This window comes from Balaenoptera acutorostrata, chromosome 11 (genome assembly GCF_949987535.1).
Source record: "Balaenoptera acutorostrata chromosome 11, mBalAcu1.1, whole genome shotgun sequence".
Classification (NCBI taxonomy): Eukaryota; Metazoa; Chordata; class Mammalia; order Artiodactyla; family Balaenopteridae; genus Balaenoptera; species Balaenoptera acutorostrata.
Genome location: NC_080074.1, coordinates 36,561,747 through 36,586,466, shown reverse-complemented (window position 1 = coordinate 36,586,466; position 24,720 = coordinate 36,561,747). Strand labels below are relative to the sequence as shown.

Genomic DNA, 24,720 nt, shown 5'->3' with positions numbered 1-24,720 from the left:
TGAGGAAAGTTCCCTCTATGCCTACTTTCTGCAGGGCTTTTATCATAAATGGGTGTTGAATTTTGTCAAAAGCTTTCTCTGCATCTATTGAGATGATCATATGGTTTTTCTCCTTCAATTTGTTAATATGGTGTATCACATTGATTGATTTGCGTATATTGAAGAATCCTTGCATTCCTGGGATAAACCCCACTTGATCATGGTGTATGATCCTTTTAATGTGCTGTTGGATTCTGTTTGCTAGTATTTTATTGAGGATTTTTGCATCTATGTTCATCAGTGATATTGGCCTGTAGTTTTCTTTCTTTGTGACATCTTTGTCTGGTTTTGGTATCAGGGTGATGGTGGCCTCGTAGAATGAGTTTGGGAGTGTTCCTCCCTCTGCAATATTTTGGAAGAGTTTGAGAAGGATAGGTGTTAGCTCTTCTCTAAATGTTTGATAGAATTCACCTGTGAAGCCATCTGGTCCTGGGCTTTTGTTTGTTGGAAGATTTTTAATCACAGTTTCAATTTCAGTGCTTGTGATTGGTCTGTTCATATTTTCTATTTCTTCCTGGTTCAGTCTCGGCAGGTTGTGCATTTCTAAGAATCTGTCCATTTCTTCCAGGTTGTCCATTTTATTGGCATAGAGTTGCTTGTAGTAATCTCTCATGATCTTTTGTATTTCTGCAGTGTCAGTGGTTACTTCTTTTTCATTTCTAATTCTATTGATTTGAGTCTTCTCCCTTTTTCTCTTGATGAGTCTGGCTAATGGTTTATCAATTTTGTTTATCTTCTCAAAGAACCAGCTTTTAGTTTCATTGATTTTTGCTATTGTTTCCTTCATTTCTTTTTCATTTATTTCTGATCTGATCTTTATAATTTCTTTCCTTCTGCTGGCTTTGGGGTTTTTTTGTTCTTCTTTCTCTAATTGCTTTAGGTGCAAGGTTAGGTTGTTTATTCGAGATGTTTCCTGTTTCTTGAGGTAGGCTTGTATTGCTATAAACTTCCCTCTTAGCACTGCTTTTGCTGCGTCCCATAGGTTTTGGGTCGTCGTATCTCCATTGTCATTTGTTTCTAGGTACTTTTTGATTTCCCCTTTGATTTCTTCAGTGATCACTTCGTTATTAAGTAGTGTATTGTGTAGCCTCCATGTGTTTGTATTTTTTACAGATCTTTTCCTGTAATTGATATCTAGTCTCATAGCGTTGTGGTCGGAAAAGATACTTGATACGATTTCAATTTTCTTAAATTTACCAAGGCTTGATTTGTGACCCAAGATATGATCTATCCTGGAGAATGTTCCATGAGCACTTGAGAAAAATGTGTATTCTGTTGTTTTTGGGTGGAATGTCCTATAAATATCAATTAAGTCCATCTTGTTTAATGTATCATTTAAAGCTTGTGTTTCCTAATTTATTTTCATTTTGGATGATCTGTCCATTGGTGAAAGCGGGGTGTTAAAGTCCCCTACTATGATTGTGTTGCTGTCGATTTCCCCTTTTCTGGCTGTTAGTATTTGCCTTATGTATTGAGGTGCTCCTATGTTGGGTGCATAAATATTTACAATTGTTATATCTTCCTCTTGGGTTGATCCCTTGATCATTATTTAGTGTCCTTCTTTGTCTCTTGTAATACTCTTTATTTTAAAGTCTATTTTGTCTGATATGAGAATTGCTACTCCAGCTTTCTTTTGATTTCCATTTGCATGGAATATCTTTTTCCATCCCCTCACTTTCAGTCTGTATGTGTCTCTAGGTCTGAAGTGGGTCTCTTGTAGACAGCATATATATGGGTCTTGTTTTTGTATCCATTCAGACAGCCTGTATCCATTCATTCAGTCTTTTGGTGGGAGCATTTAATCCATTTACATTCAAGGTAATTATCGATATGTATGTTCCTATTCCCATTTTCTTAAATGTTTTGGGTTTGTTATTGTAGGTGTTTTCCTTCTCTTGTGTTTCTTGCCTAGAGAAGTTCCTTTAGCATTTGTTGTAAAGCTGGTTTGGTGGTGCTGAACTCTCTCAGCTTTTGCTTGTCTGTAAAGGTTTTAATTTCTCCATCGAATCTGAATGAGATCCTTGCTGGGTAGAGTAATCTTGGTTGTAGGTTTTTCTCCTTCATCACTTTAAGTATATCCTGCCACTCCCTTCTGGCTTGCAGAGTTTCTGCTGAAAGATCAGATGTTAACCTTATGGGGATTCCCTTGTGTGTTATTTGTTGTTTTTCCCTTGCTGCCTTTAATATGTTTTCCTTATATTTAATTTTTGACAGTTTGATTAATATGTGTCTTGGCGTGTTTCTCCTTGGGTTTATCCTGTATGGGACTCTCTGTGCTTCCAGGACTTGATTAACTATTTCCTTTCCCATATTAGGGAAGTTTTCAACTATAATCTCTTTAAATATTTTCTCAGTCCCTTTCTTTTTCTCTTCTTCTTCTGGGACCCCTATAATTCGAATGTTGGTGCGTTTAATGTTGTCCCAGAGGTCTCTGAGACTGTCCTCAGTTCTTTTCATTCTTTTTTCTTTATCCTGCTCTGCAGTAGTTATTTCCACCATTTTATCTTCCAGGTCACTTATCCTTTCTTCTGCCTCAGTTATTCTGCTATTGATCCCATCTAGAGTATTTTTAATTTCATTTATTGTGTTTTTCATCATTGCTTGGTTCCTCTTTAGTTCTTCTACGTCCTTGTTAAATGTTTCTTGCGTTTTGTCTATTCTATTTCCAAGATTTTGGATCATCCTTACTATCATTATTCTGAATTCTTTTTCAGGTAGACTACCTATTTCCTCTTCATTTGTTAAGTCTGGTGTGTTTTGACCCTGCTCCTTCATCTGCTGTGTGTTTTTCTGTCGTCTCATTTTGCTTATCTTACTGTGTTTGGGGTCTCCTTTTCATAGGCTGCAGGTTCGTAGTTCCCGTTGTTTTTGGTATCTGTCCCCAGTGGCTAAGGTTGGTTCAGTGGGTTGTGTAGGCTTCCTGGTGGAGGGAACTAGTGCCTCAGCTCTGGTGGATGAGGCTGGATCTTGTCTTTCTGGTGGGCACGTCCACGTCTGGTGGTGTATTTTGGGGTGTCTGTGGCCTTATTATGATTTTAGGCAGCCTCTCTGCTAATGGATGGGTCTGTGTTCGTGTCTTGCTAGTTGTTTGGCATAGGGTGTCCAGCACTGTAGCTTGCTGGTCGTTGAGTGAAGCTGGGTCTTGATGTTGAGATGGAGATCTCTGGGAGATTTTTGCCATTTGGTATTACGTGGAGCTGGGAGGTCTCTTGTGGCCCAGTGTCCTGAAGTTGGCTCTCCCACCTCAGAGGCACAGCCCTGATGCCTGCCTGTAGCACCAAGAGCCTTTCATCCACATGGCTCAGAGTAAAAGGGAGAAAAAATAGAAAGAAAGAAAGAAAGAGGCTATAATATAGTGAAGTAAAATAAAGCTATGATAAAGCAAAGCTATACAGACAAAATCTCACCCAGAAGCATATACATATACACTCACAAAAAAAAGGAAAAGGGGAAAAATTAATATATCCTGCTTCCAAAGTCCACCTCCTGAATTTGGGATGATTCGTTGTCTATTCAGGTATTCCACAGATGCAGGCACATCAAGTTGTTTGTGGGGTTTTAATCCGCTGCTTCTGAGGCTGCTGGGAGAGATTTCCCCTTCTCTTCTTCGTACAGCTCCCAGGGTTCAGCTTTGGATTTGGACCTGCCTCTGCATGTACGTCGCCTGAGGGCGTCCGTTCCCCGCCCAGACAGAACAGGGTTAAAGGAGCAGCTGCTTCGGGGGCTCTGACTCACTCAGGCCGGGGGAGGGAGCGGTTCGGAGGAGGCGGGGCGCGCCTGCAGCGGCAGAGGCCGGCGTGACCTTGCAGCAGCCCGAGGCGCGCCGTGCGTTCTCCCGGGGAAGTTGTCCCCGGATCACGGATCACGGGACCCTGGCAGTGGCGGGCTGCACAGGCTACCGGGAGGGGCGGTGTGGAGAGTGACCTGTGCTCGCACACAGGCTTTTTGGAGGCAGCACCAGCAGCCCCAGCATCTCACGCCCGTCTCTGGGGTCCGCGCTGATCGCCGCGGCTCGCGCCCTTCTCTGGATTTCATTTAGGCGGAGCTCTGAATCCCCTTTCCTTGCACGCCGTGAAACAAAGAGGCAAGAAAAAGTCTCTTGCCTGTTCAGCAGCTCCAGACTTTTTCCCGGTCTCCCTCCCAGCCAGCTGTGGTGTGCTAACCCCTTCAGGCTGTGTTCACGCTGCCAACCCCAGTCCTCTCCCTGCGATCCGACTGAAGCTGAGCCTCAGCTCCCAGCCCCTGCCCGCCCCGGCGGGTGAGCAGACCAGCCTCTCGGGCTGGTGAGTGCTGGTCGGCGCCGAGCCTCTGTGTGAGAATCTCTCCGCTTTGCCCTCCGCACCCCTGTGGCTGTGCTCTCCTCCGTGGCTCCGAAGCTTCCCCCCTCCGCCACCCGCAGTCTCTGTCTGCGAAGGGGCTTCCTAGTGCGTGGAAACCTTTCCTCCTTCACAGCTCCCTCCCACTGGTGCAGGTGCCGTCCCTATTCTTTTGTCTCTGTTATTTCTTTTTTCTTTTGCCCTACCCAAGTACGGGGGGAGTTTCTTGCCTTTTGGGAGGTCTGACGTTTTCTGCCAGCGTTCAGTGGGTGTTCTGTAGGAGCAGTTCCACGTGTAGATGTATTTCTACTGTATCTGTGGGACGGAAGGTGATCTCTGCATCTTACTCTTCCGCCATCTTCTCCTCCCACAAGTTATTTTAATAACTTGGCCAGGAAGATATATAGAAATATTTTAAGAAAATATATTAAATCATTTTATTTTTTTCTGCATACTCTATTAATGGGCAATAGAACATATTTATTAAACTCTCTTGACAGTATGTAATACATTAAATAAATCATTAAAGCTTGGCTGTAGATCTATGGGTTTTTGTAAGTGTTTTTTAATTAATAATAGTATATTTGCTATAAATATTCTCTTCTAGCCCTTTTCCGCATAAAAAAACACACATCTAAAATTTGACTATTTTTCCTTTGAGGCAGTTTTCCTTCCCTATTTTGTCTTTGAATTAAAATGTTACCAACCCTAATTAATTGGTAGAAAATCTCTGTGAATTTTTGCAGTTCACTGAAAGGTGATCATGGAAAGAAAATCTGAGGTCCTATTGGTCTAGTAATTTATCAAACTAGGCAGACACACATTTGTGAACAGAGTCACACATGTGAACAGATGTCAACAAATATTATTGGGTGCTTACCTGAAATCCTGCTCTCAGTTTCTTGGTGAACATTTACTTTCACACCAAAAAAGTTCAGTATCTCCCTAATTACCTACAAACTCTTTCCCTCCTTTCCTCCTATGGATTGTGTTGTCTTCAAAACTATTCTCTCTTAAATCATGAATTCCTCCCAGTTTTTCTCATTAGTCTTGTCTTTCCCCTCAGCACCAGCATGATATATCCAACTCTCTACTCGACATCTCTACTTGGATGGACAAATTTAACATGCCAAAATTGAACTCAATATCCCCCTCCAAGCCTGCTGCTGCCATACTGGTTCCCAGTTCAATAAAAGGCACTATCAGGTTTGCAGTTCTTCAGCCCCCAAACCTATAAGTAATCCTTATATCCTTGTTCTATCACACTTCACACCCAATCCATCCATAAATTGTTAGTTTCACCTTTGAAGTACACCTATAATCTGACCGTTCCTTTTATCTCATCTGCTGCCACTCTCATCCAAATTACCACCTACTCTTGTTTTGACCTCTACACTAGACTTCTAAATGGTCTTACCTTTTTTCTACTTTTGTTACACTTAGAGCTTCTTCACACAGCAGTTGAGTAAATCATGTCAATTCTCCCATTGAAAAATTTCCAATGAGTTCACAACAAATTTGGAATAAAATATGACATCCTGGTGATGTCCTCAAAGCCTTACATGATTCGGCCCTTCCCTCTACTTCTGTCTCCTACCTTCTCCCCTTTTGCTAATTTGCTGCAGCCACACTGGCCTTCTTGCTGTTCTTTGAAATGTATAAGTTCAGTCCAGTCCAAGGTATTTGCATTTTTCTGTTTTCTCTGCCAGAATCTATTATCCCCAAACTGAAGTCTACATCCCAAACTTCATTCCTTTTTCTGTTTAAATATTCGTCTTTTCTGCTCATCCATCATTTAGTTCCAGTCATCACTAATCCCTTACAAAGTTTCCTTTATCTCTCTTACCACTCCCTAAAATTATACAATATTTAGTTTTTCTTTCTTTGCTATGAAGGAATTCCGAGCATATCACCCCAAAATATGCTGCTTTGGCATAGTGATTAAGTTAAAGGCACTTGAGAAACAGCAGGTACAGGAAAGGTACTCTGACCCTCCTTTCCTCTTCCTGAAAGCCAGAAATAAAACTCCCATGTGAAAGGTACCCTTCCTGTACCACAAGGAAGGAAGACATTTTTATCACCAGAGATGGGGAATTGAGGCTGAAAAATCTGTACAAACCAGCCTTGTTAAATTAACCCTTACTTTCTGATCACTTCTCTACAGTTTATTGTTGTAGCCCAAACTCCTTTGTCTTGTCAATTTTTCACAAATTTATTTTCTTTGTCTATAAGGTATAAAAGCTTTCTGTTCTGGTCACTTCTTCAGGTCTTCATTCTCTTGTAAAGGCTTCCATGTGTACATAAAACTTTGGTTAAACTTGTATGCTTTTCTCCTGTTAATCCATCTTATGTCAGTTTAATTCTTAGGCCTAGCCAGACACTCGAAGAGGATGGAAGAGATGTTCTTTCCTTATACCTACTAGGATTTAACTTTATGAAGTAAGGTCTCTGTCTTCTTGACTGCAGTATTCTCATTGTCTAGAAAAAGTTTCAAGAAATATTTGCTGAGTAAATAAATGACTATATCAAACCATAAATAGAAATTTATATCTTTTCATCATAACTAGTTGATAATGATCCTTTACTTATTCTAATTAAAGTACAATTTCTCCTTCTACCTCTGTGAGCCATTTGAATAAACATCAGGAAAGGAACTACAGTACATAGGTCTAGCTTTTTCACTGTTTCTCTCTTAATTAACCGTGTTGATTTATTTCTAGATCATTCCTCTGACTCATCTACTAACTAGCTTTTATACATGGAGAGTTACTTTGCTGAACATCATCTACAGCAGTAATTCTTAAACTTTAACATGCACCAGAATCACCTGGAGGCTTATTAAAACAAAAATGGCAGGACCTCAACCCCAGAGTTTCTAATTTAGCAGGTCTGGAATGTGGTTAGAAATTTTGCACTCCTCACTTACCCCCAAGTATTACTTTTTCTGCTAGTCTGGGGCACAATTTGTGAACCACATATCTATAGAATGTCTGGATGATGGCCATCCCCTTTGTTGTTTGACTTTCTTCCAGAGAGACCTTGGGAAACTGGGGTGACAGTTTTCTATAGAACAGGTTAAGGGGTGAGACCTGGGCCCTCCTAGCTGTATATACTAGCTGGAGAAGTGGGCAGTTGTCAGAGAAACTGTCCTGAAGTGTTTTCTGGGCAATATTTCATACTTAAAATTTGACAAACTAAGAAAGGAGTGGCAACAATAAAAGAGGTAGAGATAGAGACAAAGATAAAAGAATAGGGAGAAGGACAGGGAGGAGGAGGAAGAAGGGGGAGAGGATTTGGAACAACTAGGGTGCTGACATTTGTAGAGATTCTAAAAGTATACAGAATGCCTGAAATGCCTGAAGGAACTAGCTGAAGCTGATTTGGAAAAATTGGTGTTTACAGTAAATTTTTCTATTGTATTTATGGATTCAGATTTAGAGAGGATTACAGTTGATCCTTGAACAGTGAGAGTGTTAGGGGTGCTGACCCACCCACCTCATGTGTGGTCGAAAATCCACATATAACTTTACAGTAGGCCCTCTGTATCCGTGCTTCGGCATTTGCTAATTCAACCAACCCTGGATCATGTAGTACTATAGTTATGTATTTAGTGAAAAAAGATCCACATATAAGTGGACCTGCACAGTTCAAACCTGTGTTGTTCAAGGATCAACTGTATTGGGGGCATGAGAAGGACCCAAAGAAACTAACACAAAGCAGAGATCTTCCATCTCCATTGTGATTAGAGGTCTTTATATAACAGGCAGATTCTTATAACCAAAATATGTATTAGTTTTCTAGGGTCATCTTAATAAAGTGCCATGAACTTGGTGGCTAATACAACAGAAATCTATTCTATTATAGTTCTAGAGGGTAGAAACCCCAAATCAACATGGGGGAAAGGCAGGCTCCTTCTTCGCCTTGTCCTAGCTTCTAGATTGCCTGCAATCCTTGGCATTTCTTGGTTTGCAGTTGCATCACTCTAATCTCTGCCTCTGCCATCACATGGCATTCTCCCTGTATCATTCATTTTTCATGTTGTTTCTGTGTCTTCTATTGGTGTTATTATGAAAGTTAAGTTGAAAACAAAACTCTTTTGGTAAAAATCTCTTAAGTGGTGAAGGAACTAGTTGGGTCTTCCTTTCCTTTGGGTGTGATTCCCCCAAAGACTAGCTTTTTGCAGAGGATCATTTGTGATCTATTTCTTAATATCCTCATGTTGTCTCATGTGTCTGCTCTATGTTCTTTACTCTTTCATTAATCTAAAATTGAGAGTTTTCAATTCTCTGTCACAATTCTTCAGTAAAGCAAAAGTCTCAACCATCAAAATTAATAAATTAATGGACTTTGATGGAAATATGTAAGCTCCCCCACATCCCCGCCATTAACCATAGTAGCCAAAATTTTACATATATTTAATGCTTGGTACATATATTTAATGTTTGTTACACTACTAAGTGTTTTATATGTTAACAACCTGATTTAATTTGTCTTTTTGAAATAATGCCTCCCCCACCCCAGCTTTATTATTCTAATCCCAGAGTGGTGTTAATAACAATGCTGAAAGATGAGAAAATCAATTTATTATTCAATAAATGGAATAGGAAAAATATAATTCTGCATCTGTAGAAGTTTTGACATTTTTCAAACAGCACTGTGGAGGTGGTTTTCCACCCTTTTTTTATTGCCTACCTTTTATTTTTATCACTTTTATTTGTATCCTCCTTATATAACGTAATTCATATGAAACAATGAATGAAGAGGGGAATATTTAAGAACATAATTTTTATTTTGCTAAAAATATGACTTAGTTTCCAAATTTGGACTACGTTTGTGTATGACTGTGTGTGTGTTAAGACATATCTTTAGAAATTCCTGAGTTTAATGAAACTATGTTGGGCAAAAGAGTCATTTTTAATAGCAGACTTTTTTGTTACAGCAATAAAATCAGTTATAGCATAAGCCATTTTAAGTGACTCCTGGTTTCTGTCAAATGTTATTGATTTTTTTTTGACTTGATGAAAATATTTTAAATTTTGCAGTTTATCCACCCAGAGCCATTTGAGTGCCACAGCCTGCCTCTCATATGTCAAAGCTCTTTATAGCTGTGTATAGTATAACAGGTTTATTGGAGAGTTTGAGCTTTATAGGGTACACACTTGAAAAGGATTTATATTTTCTCTAGTCATTGCTCCCAACTGTGTGATGTCAAATCTTCCTTCTCTGCTGGGTAGCAGATTTCTTAATGATGTCTTGGGCAGATTCTAGAACTTCTCTCTACTTTAAGTTATTAAAAAGTCTAGTTTACAACTCTAATCTCATATCCTCTCCCCATCACAATGCAGCCCTGGTTTGGGGCCAAAGGACTTGGAGTGGGGAGGAAGTGTGGTCTGCTCTCTCATTTTCTTACTCTCACCAGGAGTCAAATGGAAGGTGATAGTATGTCTCTTAGGACACCTCCCCACCTTCTATCTTATGCTTTTATGTCTCTAGCTGCTCTAGGAACAGATAATAAAGAGACAAGTCTCTTTATAGGGCTTGCATGAGCAGTACTCTTTCTTTTACTGTCACCTTCCTTAAGGCTGATGGGTCAACAAAGTCCTGGGTGACAGATATCTACCTGTTGGCTTTCTTTTTTTTTTTTTTTTTTAACTGTTGGCTTTCTAATGAAGCACATGGATCAGTTCCTTGGAGGTGCCCATTGTAAATTTCCCTTATTTATTATTTATATTTATTTAATGCTTAAATAGCTCTTACTCTGTCTTATAACCTGTTATACATGGTTTATAAATATTAAATGATTTAACTATCTGGAGAAACTGAACCTCAGTGAAACTGAGCAACTTGTGCAGGATCACATATTTAGTAATTGGCTGACTTGGGATTTAACCCAGGCAGTCTGGCTCCAAAACTCTTAACTACTATGTTAAACTGCCTTCATGTGGTTGTCTCTGACTTGAGACAACAATTTACAGGAAATTGGTAATAACGGTTTGGAGCTAAAAGTTTTCTAGACTAAAGATATAATTACAGCTTTTGGAGTCACCAATTTATATTTTTTTATTTTTGAATTATGAGAGTAGATGAGATCTCTGAAGGGGGGGACCCAACTGGGGAAAACAGTAATATTTAAAAACATTGAAGACCCCAGGGAAGAAGACTTTAAAGGACCAGGGAGATCTGAAGATTTAGTGTCTACAATACAAGACAATAGCTGGATGTCTATTCCAATGTCACTCTGTAAGTGGCTGTTTCTTATTTATTCAGAGAAGAGGCTAAATCCTTGAATGGGAGGATGATGGAAAAGACATGCCTCAGTTTGCTTAATCCTCAGCAAAACAAACCTTGGAGTTTAAAAACCTACCTCTGTAAAACATTGTTTATGAAAGGTGAGTCAAGGAAGAATTTCCCTCAGACTCAAGCAGTTTAATCAATAATATACCTAGGAAATATCTTGGGAATTAATTTTTCTTCTCATCACTTATTCAGTGATATTTTAGTTTCTTTATGTACTGGCATCTTGAACAAGTAACTGTCTGCCTGGCCTGAGTCTGCATTGAACTATGAAGTCACTGAAGGCAAAGATTAGAGTGTTTCAAATGGAAATGAATAGCTGCAAAATGTTCAAATATGTCCAGTGGTTCAAGAATAAGAAAATGGGATTCTGTAATTAGGTTATTCTGGTTTTGCAAGACCAAATTAGGGGCATTCATTTCACAGCTGTACTACATGCCATTGTTAAAATTTGATATTTCAGTATTTGATTCATTTTGAATTTTTTTCTAATGTATGATATGAAATACATTTCCAAATTTATTTTTGTATTGATGGTTACCCAGTTTTCCTAAAACCTTTTATAGAATGAGCTATTTTTTCTTCACTAACTTGAGATCCAACTTTTTTCATATATTAAAATATCATGTTCATGTTAGTGTGTGTGTATTTCTGTATGTTTTCATCTACTCCAACAGTCTATTAATGTACTGTCTTGTTTTAATTATGAAAGCTTTATATTATATTTTATATTAGTGGGCTAATGGCCCTCATTGGCTTTCTTTTAAAGAATTTTCCTGGTTATCCATATTTATTATATTTTCCATCTGAGCTTTAAAACAGCCTGCTTAGTTTGTTTTTTTTTTTTAAATATAATCAATCAATGTGATGCACCATATTAACCAATTGAAGGGTATACACCATATGATAATCCCAATAGATGCAGAAAAATCTTTCGACAAATTTCAACACCCATTTATGATAAAAACTCTCCGGAAAGTAGTAATAGAGGGAACTTACCTCAACATGATAAAGGCCATATATGACAAACCCAGAGCCAACATTGTTCTCAATGGTGAAAAACTGAAAACATTTCCTCTAAAATCAGGAAAAAGAAGGATGCCCACTCTCACCGTTATTATTCAACACAGTTTTGGAAGTTTTAGCCACAGCAATCAGAGAAAAAAAATAAATAAAAGGAATCCAAATCAGAAAAGAAGTAAAACTGTCACTGTTTGCAGATGACATGATGCTATACATAGAGAATCCTAAATATGCTAGTAGAAAACAACTAGAGCTAATCAATGAATTTGGTAAAGTAGCAGGATACTAAATTAATGCACAGAAATCTCTTGCATTCCTATACACTAATGATGAAAAATCTGAAAGAGAAATTGAGGAAACACTCCCATTTACCATTGCAACAAAAAGAATAAAATACCTAGGAATAAACCTACTTAAGGAGACAAAAACCTGTATGCAGAAAACTATAAGACACTGATGAAAGACATTAAAGATGATACAAACAGATGGAGAGATATACCATGTTCTTGGATTGGAAGAATCAACATTGCGAAAATGACTCTACTACCCAAAGCAATCTACAGATTCAATGCAATCCCTATCAAACTACCAATGGCATTTTTCACAGAACAAGAACAAAAAATTTCACAATTTGTATGGAGACACAAAAGACCCCGAATAGCCAAAGCAATCTTGAGAGGGAAAAACGGAGCTGGAGGAATCAGGCTCCCTGACTTCGGACTATACTACAAAGCTACAGTAATCAAGACAGTATGGTACTGGCACAAAAAGAGAAATATAGATCAATGGAACAGGATAGAAACCCCAGAGAGAAACCCACGCACATATGGTCACCTTATCGTTGATAAAGGAGGCAAAAATATACAATGGAGAAAAGACAGCCTCTTCAAAAAATGGTAGTGGGAAAACTGGATAGCTACATGTAAAAGAAAGAAATTAGAACACTCCCTAACACCATACACAAAAATAAACTCCAAATGGATTAAAGACCTAAATGTAAGGCCAGACACTATAAAACTCTTAGAGGAATACATAGGCAGAACACTCTTTGACATACATCACAGCAAGATCCTTTTTGACCCACCTCCTAGAGAAATGGAAATAAAAACAAAAATAAACAAATGGGACCTAGTGAAACTTAGAAGCTTTTGAACAGCAAAGGGACCATAAACAAGAAGAAAAGACAGCCCTCAGAATGGGAGAAAGTATTTGCAAGTGAAGCAACTGACAAAGGATTAATCTCCAAAATATACATGCAGCTCATGAAGCTCAATATCAAAAAAACAAACAACCCAATCCAAAAGTGGGCAGAACATCTAAATAGACATTTTTCCAAAGAAGATCTACAGATTGCCAACAAACACATGAAAGGATGCTCAACATCACTAATCATTAGAGAAATGCAAATCAAAACTACAATGAGATATCACCTCACACCCGTCAGAATGGCCATCATCAAAAAATCTACAAACAATAAATGCTGGAGGGGGTGTGGAGAAAAGGGAACCCTCTTGCCCTGTTGGAGGAAATGTAAATTGATACAGCCACTATGGAGAACAGTATGGTGGTTCCTTAAAAAACTAAAAATAGAACTACCATATGACCCAGCAATCCCACTACTGGGCATATACCCTGAGAAAACCATAATTGAAAAAGAGTCATATACCACAATGTTCATTGCAGCACCATTTACAATAGCCAGGACTTGGAAGCAACCTAGGTGTCCATCAAGAGATGAATGGATAAAGAAGATGTAGCACATATATAAAATGAAATATTCCTCAGCCATAAAAAGAAACAAAATTGAGTTACTTGTAGTGGGGTGGATGGACCTAGAGTCTGTCATACAGAGTGAAGTCAGTCAGAAAGAGAAAAATAAATACTGTATGGTAACACATATATTTGGAATCTAAAAAAGAAAAATGATTCTGACGAACCTAGGGGCAGGACAGGAATAAAGATGCAGATGTAGAGAATGGACTTGAGGGCACGGTGGGGGGAAGGGTAAGCTGGGACGATGTAAGAGAGTAGCATTGACATATATACACTACCAAATGTAAAATAGAAAGCTAGTGGGAAGCAGCTGCATAGCACAGGGAGATTAGCTCGGTGCTTTGTGATCACCTAGAGGCGTGGGGTAGGGAGGGTGGGAGGAAGATGCAGGAGGGAGGGGATATGGGGATATATGTATACGTATAGCTGATTCACTTTGTTATACAGCAGGAACTAACACAACATTGTAAAGAAATTATACTCCAATAAAGATGTTAAAAAAAAAACCTAAAAAAAAAAAAAAGAGATTTCGGTTGTTTTTGTCATCAAATTTTATAATGGTGAATAACAATACATACTTTGTGAAATGAAATGAGATATTTAGAAACATGTAGTCATTTATTTTGTATTGTATGAAAAAGTTCAGTTGTGAAATGTATTTATGACTAATTCTTCCTTTTTTACTCTTTACCAGTATATTTTCTCACTAAGGTATAGAATTAATATGAATATTCAAGTCACTTTATTTGTGGTTCTTTAAGAGTTATATTACACTTGCAGGTGGAAATGCTTTCGAAATTATTTATATCAAACATTATCTCTGCTACTTTCTCATGCGTTGCTATGTTGTAAATGCCATATGGATCTCCTGCCATGGCTATAAAGCATTTTTTTTTTATTAGAGTATAGTTGCTTTACAGTGTTGTGTTAGTTTCTGCTGTACAGAAAGGGAATCAGCCACATGTATACATACATCCCCTCTTCCTTCGACTTCCTTCCCATTTGGGTCACCACAGAGCATTGAGTAGAGTTCCCTGTGCTATACAGTCTGTTCTCATTAGTTATCTATTTTATACACAGTAGTGTATATATGTCAGTCCCAATCTCCCAATCCATCCCACTCCCTATTTCCCACTTTGGTATCCATATGTTTGTTCTCTACATCTGTGTCTCTATTTCTGCATTGCAAATAAGTTCATCTATACCATTTTTCCAGATTCCACATATATGTGCTAATGTATGGTATTTGTTTTTTTCTTTCTGATTTACTTCACTCTGTATGACAGTCTCTATGTCCATCCACCTCTCTATAAATGACCCAATTTCATTCCTTTTAATGGCTGAATAATATTCCATTGTATATGTGTGCCACATCTTCTTTATTTATTCCTCTGTTGATGGACTTTTAGGTTGCTTCCATGTCCTGGCTATTGTAAATAGAGCTGCAGTGAATGTTGCTGCATGTAATTTTTTGAATTATGGTTTTCTTTGGGAATATGCTCAGGAGTAGGATTGTTGAGTCAATGGTAGTTCCATTTTCAGTTTTTTAAGGAACCTCCATACTGTTTCCATAGTGGCCATATCACTTTACATTCCCACCAACAGTGCAAGAACATTCCCTTTTCTCCACACCCTCTCCAGCATTTATTGTTTGTAGATTTTTTGATGATGACCATTCTGACCGGTGTGAGGTGATACCTCATTGTAGTTTTAATTTGCATTTCTCTAATGATTAGTGATGTTGAGCATCTTTTCATGTGCTTTTTGCCCATCTGTATGTCCTCTTCGGAGAAATGTCTGTTTAGGTCTTCTGCCCGTTTTTGGATTGGGTTGTTTGTTTTTTTTGTTATTGAGCTTCATGAGCTGTTTGAGATTAATCCCTTGTCAGTTCCTTCGTTTGCAAATATTTTCTCCCATTTTGAGGGTTGTCTTTTGGTCTTGTTTATGGTTTCCTTTGCTGTGCAAAAGCTTTTAAGTTTCATTAGGTCCCATTTGTTTATTTTTGTTTTTATTTTCATTACTCTAGGCAGTGGGTCAAAAAAGATCTTACTGCGATTTATGTCAAAGAGTGTTCTGCCTATGTTTTCCTCCAAGAGCTTTATATTGTCTGGCCTTACATTTAGGTCTTTAATCCATTTTGAGTTTATTTTTGTGTATGGTGTTAGGGAGTGTTCTAATTTCATTCTTTCACATGTAGCTGTTCAGTTTTCCCAGCACCTAAATTATTTTGAATGGTATTTTAAAATAATGCCAAATATAAGTGATACAACTGGAAAGAACTTAATATTGTGGGAATTTAGTACTTTGCAGTAGGAATGTGATAATATTTAATCATTCACTCTTTTGTTTTAAGCAATTTTAATTGAGATCACCACTCAGATATCATTTCATCCACAATATTAATTACTCACCCTTGAATTTTTATATCTTATCAGTAAACACAAATACCATTTATGTGGTGCAGTGCTATTCAGTTTTCACAGCTAGGTTTTTAATATTTTTATGTCAGTACAGTGGTGTATCACAGAGATGCTTCAACAACTATCTAGACAAAATATAAGGCTGATAAATATCCATTATCTTCAGTCATTTGCAGTGAAATTGAACAGCTGAACCAAGGGCTTGGGTTAAGAGAGGCAAGTGAATATATTGTACAGCATCATTTTTTATTTCTTTTCAGTTTGATTTTTCTCTGTGATGTGTAATGAAATAGATTAATGGGCCCAATTCCATTACTGATTAAATGGATTTGATTTGGACCTTTAACAGGAAATTCACAATAGCAGTCAGTTTCAGATCAGAAGCTTTAAAATAAAAATGGGGGCTTCCCTGGTGGCGCAGTGGTTGAGAATCTGCCTGCTAATGCAGGGGACACGGGTTCGAGCCCTGGTCTGGGAAGATCCCACATGCCACGGAGCAGCTGGGCCCGTGAGCCACAACTACTGAGCCTGCGCGTCTGGAGCCTGTGCCCCGCAATGGGAGGGGCCGCGATAGTGAAAGGCCCGCGCACCGCGATGAAGAGCGGTCCCCGCACCGCGATGAAGAGTGGCCCCCACTTGCCGTAACCAGAGAAAGCCCTCGCACGAACCGAAGACCCAACACAGCCAAAAATAAATATAAATAAATAAATAAAGTAGCTATAAAAAAAAAAAAAAAAAAAAAGATTTATAAAATAAAAATGAAGGACGTTTTTAGGGAGAAAGTGAACTACTAGGCAGTAATATAGAGGGAGACTTGTTTAAATTCAAATGGACCATTTGATTAATGCAAGGATCATGCTGCTATATGTTGCTGATAAGCTGGCATATATAAAGTAGGTACTGTTAAATTATGAAAACGCCTCATTTTTAAACCAACTTTTTTTTATTCTTCAAATATATTTTAAATATTTACTATGTGTCAAACATCACCAGCTGTTCTTATGGGTTGAATTGTATCTCCCCATAAAGATATGTTGAAGTCCAAATCCATGGTTTCTATGGAATGTGGACTTATTTAAAATAGGGTCTTTGCAGATATAATCAAATTAAGATAAGGTCATTAGGGTGGGCCCTAATTCAGATGACTGGTGTCCTTAAGAGGGAAATTTGGACAAAGACACACACAAAAAGGAGGATAGCCATGTGAAGACAGAAACAGACAAGGAGAAAGCCATGTGACAACAGAGGCAGAGATTGAAGTAATGCAGTTGGAAGCCCAGAAACACTATGGATTAACGGCCACCACCAGAAACTAGGAGGCAAGGAAGGATTTCACCCTTACAGGTGTCAGAGGAAGCATGGCCTTGTTGACACCTTGATTTTGGCCTTCTTTGTCTCCAGAACTATTGAGAGAACAAATTTCTGTTCTTTTAAGCCATGTAGTTTATGATACTTTGTTACAGCAGCCCTAGGAAACTAACATATAATTATGTATTTTAATATTAGAATACATACTGTATATTTTAATAGGCCCTGGAGAAAGCTAAATGGTTTGATCAATTTATGAAGTAAACTGATATAATATCTCATTCAGATACAATCATGGCTAGTGATACAGGACTCAGACACAATTACTACATTTCGGGAACTTAAAATATTACTAAAGAAATATATAAGAAAAAAACATAACAAGAGTATTCCAATATAAGTGAGAAGTTTTCTACTTCATAACAGTGGTACAGATATGACACCATAATAATTTCTAGTGAAGAAGAGACCATCTTGACTCTTTCTATTGACTAGAGATGCTTCATGGAAGAGGCAGCATTTGACTTGAGCTTAGAATAGCTTGGATTTGAATATACAAACCTGGAGGGAAGAACTTGAGGGAACCCTGTGAACAACTACAGAGGCAAAAAGCACACGTGAGTGGGCCGTTAAATACCCATGCTTTCAAGTCTAGTCTAAATTACTTAGACAGTGGCAAGTGCACTGGGCAGAGTTTTGATATTGAAACCAAGTTTTTCCATTCCTTTCTCATGGGCTCAGCCTCTGAGGCAGCAGGAAGTGTTTCTATAAACTGTATCTTCAGGGCAGAGATGATAAGAATAAAACAAAAGGGAAAAAAAACAGGAGTCAAATTCTTCATCTCTCAATGTCTGAAAACCTATGGTGGAGACAATGTTTTGAAAAGACTGGATTTTAATTGCAAGAAATTTGTGCTTGAGGTAGAAATGTGTATTTTTCTTTCACTGCCAGAAGCTTCCATTTAAGTATGAAGAGCCAGTTCCTGATGGAATTTGAGCCAAGAATTGATATCTTAGGGTAGGAAAGGGAGGTTTAGACTGATTAGCTTATGGCAAGAGAGATCACAAAGGAATGTGACTAGACCTTAGAAACAATGGTTCTCTGGGAAATGCCCATCCCCTGAGTTTTGGACCAAGCCCCAGAGAGTGGAGGAGATGATGTAAACCCCCAGAAAAGACTAATTACTTGGCTTCCCACAGTATAATAAAGAAATCAGCAAGTTTTATGGGAAAACCCACTATCCAAATGGCACCCAGGATTAGTGTAGCAGTGATTGAAGGAGATTATTAGTCACATCAGTATGAGTTCAACTATAGAAAGTCATGAACTCCCAGAGTAGTGTGGGACGATAACCAATGTTCCTGAGCAACCAATCCCCACCAAAGGTTCAGAATTGTTGGGAGGATCAAGGTACCAGAATAAGACTTATGTTTGTGGCAAAGAGGATGTGCATTATATGGTTCTGACAATTAAAACAGTGTTATGGAGACATGAACTGGGTCAGTGAAGGTAATAGAGTAGTGAGGGCCAGATGAATGTAAACTACATTTCCGTGTAGACCAGAGAAGCCAGAAACTGGCATGAGGACCAGATGCCTCGATTCTAATGCTGGGATGATATATAGCTCCACCCTAGGCATTCCATGACTCAGTGAGAAATTAAGGCGAACCACACCTCTGTATGTTTGTGTGTGCTTGGTGATGGTGGTGGTGTGTGTGGGTGGTAGAATTCCGAGAGACTCATTTTTATTTTTATTTTTTAAATGAATGAATGAATTTATTTATTTATTTATTTATTTATTTATTTATTTATTTATTTATGGCTGTGTTGGGTCTTCGTTTCTGTGCAAGGGCTTTCTCTAGTCATGGCAAGCGGGGGCCACTCCTCATCGCCGTGCACGGGCGTCTCACCATCGTGGCCTCTCTTGTTGTGGAGCACAGGCTCCAGACGCGCAGGCTCAATAATTGTGGCTCACGGGCCTAGTTGCTCCGCGGCATGCGGGATCTTCCCCGACCAGGGCTCGAACCCGCGTCCCCTGCATTGGCAAGCAGACTCCCAACCACTGCGCCACCAGGGAAGCCCGAGACTCATTTTTAAAACAGAGATAATTTAATTACCATGAATTGGTAGAATTAAACATTTTTGACATCCATGGAATTGGGATCTCAATAACAGTAACTGCAGTTATAAACAAAGTTGTATTTTACGTATCTGATTTTGTGAACTTTTGACTGTATTCGCTATCTACTATGAAAGAAGTTGACACAGAAAGTGCAATAAATGAAAATATACCCAAGGTCCCTTAAATATATTCCAGTACCCAAATTTAAAGAACACATTGTTTCTGAAATGGAATCTGGCTCTGCCTGTAAAAATGATCAAGTAATCAATCCATTTTGGTTGCTATGGTCTTGATACTACTGATGTCAAAATCTACCTAATTCAGGAAAACAACCAAAAGGTTTTGATGATTCTGTCAAAATCATAAGGTGATTTTGAGTAAGAAACAATGATCATGCTTAATATTAATAATTATGATTATAGCTCAAACAAAATCCATTAGTATTAATTGAAAGAATGGCTGAAATATCACACTCCTTTGATAAGAACTTTGAGTTCTTATCATTTTTTGACTATAGACAGTTATATGTGTCCCTGGCATATTTAGACCATATTTTCCAAATTCAACAGATGCTTGAGAAATTTCAAAATATTAAAATAAGATACTGTAGCATTTTCTTGGGAGAAAAATACAAGATAGAATTGTGTAGTTAATGTTTTTATTACTAATAAAATCATTTTAGAGATTGATATTGTGAAAAATGGAGTCAGGATAAATTTTCTCACATTATACCTATTATGATAAAATATGGGTAATTTTATATTTTAGAGCAGAATTATTTATATTGTTGATATCCATACTTCTACTTTAAACAGCTTCTGTTTCTGGTTAGTAAAGAACACATATTTTAAAGTGACTTGTGTGATTATTTATTTTTTCCTATTCAGGAATATAAAACATTTGGTGATAATTATGGAATATAATTTGAAAACAAGTACCCATAAAAGGCTAGGTCTAGCTTGCTCAGCTCAACATAGCTGAAACGTTGATTTGAATGCTTTTTTTAAAACTTTTTTGATCTAATTTTTCAGTCTTAATATTTACTTTGCTCAAGTTCTGCATTTAATGGATAAATATGTGGAATACCTTTTTTCATATTTATGTAGTCTTAGATCATATCTATTAGAATAATTCTCAATTTTTCAAACTCCTGCAAAGTTATTTTTTAAAACATGCATTTTACTACTTAAGGTGAATATTAAAATCTAAACTTGCCTTTCAGTATCAATGCTTAAATCAGTATGTTTCAAACTTGGAGAAAAGTAATTTAATATACTTTATGTCTAGAAATGTATGCATACTCAAAACTCTCTATTCCCTGTCTTTAAAAATTATCTTATCTTTATTCCCAGGGATGGAGTTCTGCTAGGCTTCTTGCTGGATAAATGACCACAGCAGGCACAGTTCCAAGGAGCAAGGTAAATCAGATTTGGGAATTTCGGTCATTACAAGGGGGAGTAATGTTTAATGTCAGATATGAAAGTTGAGTATAGAGCAACCAATAGTACGTGAAGCAAGTGATAAAATATCAAATTGACTAGAAGTTTCAAGAACTCAAGGGAAGAATATGGAAAACACCAGGACTTGGCCATGAGCAAGGTAAAGAGGTCAAAACTCTTCTCAGTGGATTATGATTTTGAAGCAAGGGTCCATGTCAACCAGGTCATAGGTAGGTTTAGAATAGAAAAGTTATTTGGAGAAAAAGAATCTTCAAAAGGTTATGTACGGCCTTAGATTCTATACTGATAAGTGACCATTAAAAAAAAAGTTTGTGTTGCTATTTTGGCTTTGTGGATCATGATTCTGTTTTCTTAAATTAAAAACTTTGGAACTGCATTTTTCCTTTGCAAAATTTTCTAGTATATGACAAAAGACAGTTATAAAATAGGAACTGAGAAGTATTTACTATGCTTCACACAGGTAAGTTAGCTCATGGTCACTTATCAGTTTGTGTTGTTTGGTGAGAGCAAAATCTTCTAAGATGGTCACTCATAAATTATTCTTGTAATTTGTAAAACAAATAATTCTGATTCCTGAGAATTGACCTTACTGTGAAGAATGACAGATTGTTGAAATTGATTCACTAGAAATTAGAGAATATGCTCTGAACTGCTGGGCTCAGTTCCGATTATATAAAATAAATTAGGAAACCAAACCATTTTTTATTCCATTTATTCTTATATAAGAAAGTACACTGATATTTTTAGTGACCACAATGTATACCACATTTTGGTCCATTCATAATATGCTTAATTAACACCTGAATATTTCATGTGAACACACAAGAAAATTTAATAATAATAATACAATATATAATACATATTAACAAACTATATATATATATAAAATAATAGAATATCTTTTAAAAATGGAAACTAGATTTTTTTATTGAAAATATATCTAATTTATATGAATAATGATGCTTTAAGAATGATTATTTATTCTGTTAATAACAGTAAATTTACAATTAAGACATATTCAAATTCCCATAAAGCGTAATTTATGTCTCTTCAAGGAATGTTTATTTCTGGTATTTACAATAGTTCATTTCTTCTGAAAACAGTAAATAATGGGATGTAAGCATACAGCCATGTTAGAAAGGCACTTTTCCTTAATTTATTAATACAAAGGAAGAGATTTTTCTCAGTGTCCATATTAGTCCTTGTTTCATATAGGTGCTTTCAGATCTCAGATGAAATGTACTGAAATTTATTCTTTATTACATCTACTTATTTCATTATTCAGTATTACTTGAGCAGCAATAGACATTAGAGCAACTGTGACATATTGGTATTATAAAAGCAAACAAGAGAAGGCCTTTGATCCAAGGAGCTCATCGTATAGTAGGCTATCAAGACCTCTGTGTTAACAGCTAACAGCTGTCATGCTACCTCCATATTAACATCTAACAGTTGAGTGTTAAATGCTTTACATGTATTTATTCCTTATTACAATCCAAAAAGGTGACCTTTTTAATATGTCCCTAATTTTACAGATGAGAAAAGTGGGTCACAGAGAGAGTAAAATAATTAGCTTACAGGCACACAACTAATATCAGAGCCAATATGTGAACCCAGGCAATCTACCCAATGTCTGTGCTTTAACCCATATACAAGAGAGGAAAATGCACAGGATGCTATTGGATCATAGAGAAAATCCATACCAATCAGATCAAGAAAATCTTTACAGTGGAGACTCAGTTTAGTTTTGAAGAAGGAATAGGAAGAAGAGCTCTCTGAACAGTGGGAACTACCTGTGTGCTAATGTGAGGAATACAGTCTATTTGTTTGAGAATGGCAAGAAGTTCTGTGGGGTTGATTGGAAGTGTTCACATGGGCAAATGGCAGGAAACAGAGCTAGGATTTTAGGGCAAGCATCACAACATGATGGACCCTGGATGATAATCTGATAAATTTGAACTTTATTCTGGAAGCTAGGGGCAACTATTGAAGGGCTTTGAGCCAGGCAGCAATATGATAATGCTTGCCTTTTAGAAAGTTCATCCTGGCAACAGTCTGGAAGAGAATTGAAGAGAGGCTAGTTAGGAGAAAAGTAAAGTAAACCAGGCAAAAGTTGATGAAAACCCGAACATAAGTATTGATAGGGGAAGGAAAAGGAGACAAGGGTAAAAGATGTCTAATTTTAGTATTTAAAATGACTATCATTTTAATAAGCACTTTACAGTAATCTCTCTAATTTGTAAGAAGTTCTATGAGAGAGATTTTATTAGTTATGTTTTATGATGAGGTAATAAGGTCTTAGAGAGGTTAAGTAGCTTACTCAGGGTTTACAGCTAGTCATTAATAGATTTGGGATTCAAATCCATGGCTAACATTCCTTCTAGTCTAAGATGCTGCTTGCCATGAAAGTCTTTAAGGACAAAACTTTGCAGATTTCAAAGCAAACTGAGAGTAGAATAGTAAATTAGAAATATGAATCTTGATTAACACTCATGTTTCTAACATGGGTATGAGTTTTGGTGTCATTTCACCAAAATGTAGAGCAAGAAAATCCTAATACAGTGTTCTCAAACGAGGTGTGTATGATTGCTGCATTCATTTATTATCTTACTCCTCAAACTGATCTGGCATCAGGCACCTCATCTCTACCAAAACAGTTACTGAGAAGATCAGTAATCACATTCCTGTCTCTAAATCCAAAGAATATTTTTAATACCCTTCTTAGTCTGCTTTCAATAACATTCAGCTCTATCTTCTACTTTCTTGCATTGTGAAATTCTCATCTTTTGAATTTCTTGCAACAGTACCCTTTGATTTTCTTCCTACCTCACTGTATTTGTTGTAAGGCTCATCACTATATGCCATTAAATATTGAAGTTCCTTAAGCTTAATGGTAGAATCTCTCCTGTTTTCACCTCTTATGTTTTCATTCAACTTTATGACTTCAATTATTATTAGCTATACAGAGAGAACAGATGCACTTACCCAGGCCCCTTCTCTGATATCCCTTTTTGGCAATCTCAAAATCACCTCAGATATAGGATATAAAAAATAATAAACTCACAATATTCTCCCTCAGTTCTATTCCTTTCTCAGCTTTCCTAATCTCCATGAATGGCACTGCAATCCTTTTATTTTTACAAGCAAATAACAGCTGTCATCTTGGACACAGCATTCTTCCTCACCTTCCATATCTAAAGCATCACTAGGTCCTGTCAGTCACATTTCCTAAATATATCTCAGATTTTTTTTTTTTTTCGTGTGCATGGCCAACACAACATTCCCTTCTGTACTTATTGCAATCTTGGGATTCTCAATAGCCCACAAACTGATTTCCCCAAACTTCTCTAAACTTTCCTTTAATCCATTCTCCATACTGTATTGCAGAGTGATCTGTCCAAATATGTTTCTGATCGTGTTCCCCCCTCTGCTTGCTACCCTTTAATGATACATACTGCTTTCAGGATAAAGGGTAGAATTCTTACCATGGCCGTCAGCACCCTGTGTCATGCAACCTCTACCTCCTGCTCTAGCTTCATCTTGTACCAGTCTTCCTCTACTTCCTCTCAGCCCAACTGTCTTTCTTCCCATCCTTCATACTCACTATTCGCATATATTGCTCCTTTTAGTTTGAACACTCCTTTTTCCACTCTTTTTTTAAAATATTTATTTTTTTATTTATGGCTGTGTTGGGTCTTCGTTTCTGTGCGAGGGCTTTCTCTAGTTGTGGCAAGCGGGGGCCACTCTTCATCGCGGTGCGCGGGCCTCTCACTATCGCGGCCTCTCTTGTTGCGGAGCACAGGCTCCAGACGCGCAGGTTCAGTAGTTGTGGCTCACGGGCCTAGTTGCTCCGCGGCATGTGGGATCTTCCCAGACCAGGGCTCGAACCCGTGTCCCCTGCATTGGCAGGCAGGTTCTCAACCACTGTGCCACCAGGGAAGCCCTCCTTTTTCCACTCTTAACTA

General features: G+C 37.6%; 1 protein-coding gene across 2 annotated transcripts in view; it reads left to right on the top strand.

The window, feature by feature from the left end:
• Positions 1–24,720, top strand: part of TMTC2 (transmembrane O-mannosyltransferase targeting cadherins 2) — a 900,074-nt gene that overhangs the window by 823,973 nt on the left and 51,381 nt on the right. For both annotated transcript variants that reach the window (XM_057556839.1, XM_057556840.1), the window contains one exon: positions 20,648–20,713. In XM_057556839.1, coding sequence (XP_057412822.1) covers positions 20,648–20,680 — 33 coding nt within the window. In that variant the 3' untranslated portion in view covers positions 20,681–20,713. The remainder of the gene's footprint in view (positions 1–20,647; positions 20,714–24,720) is intronic.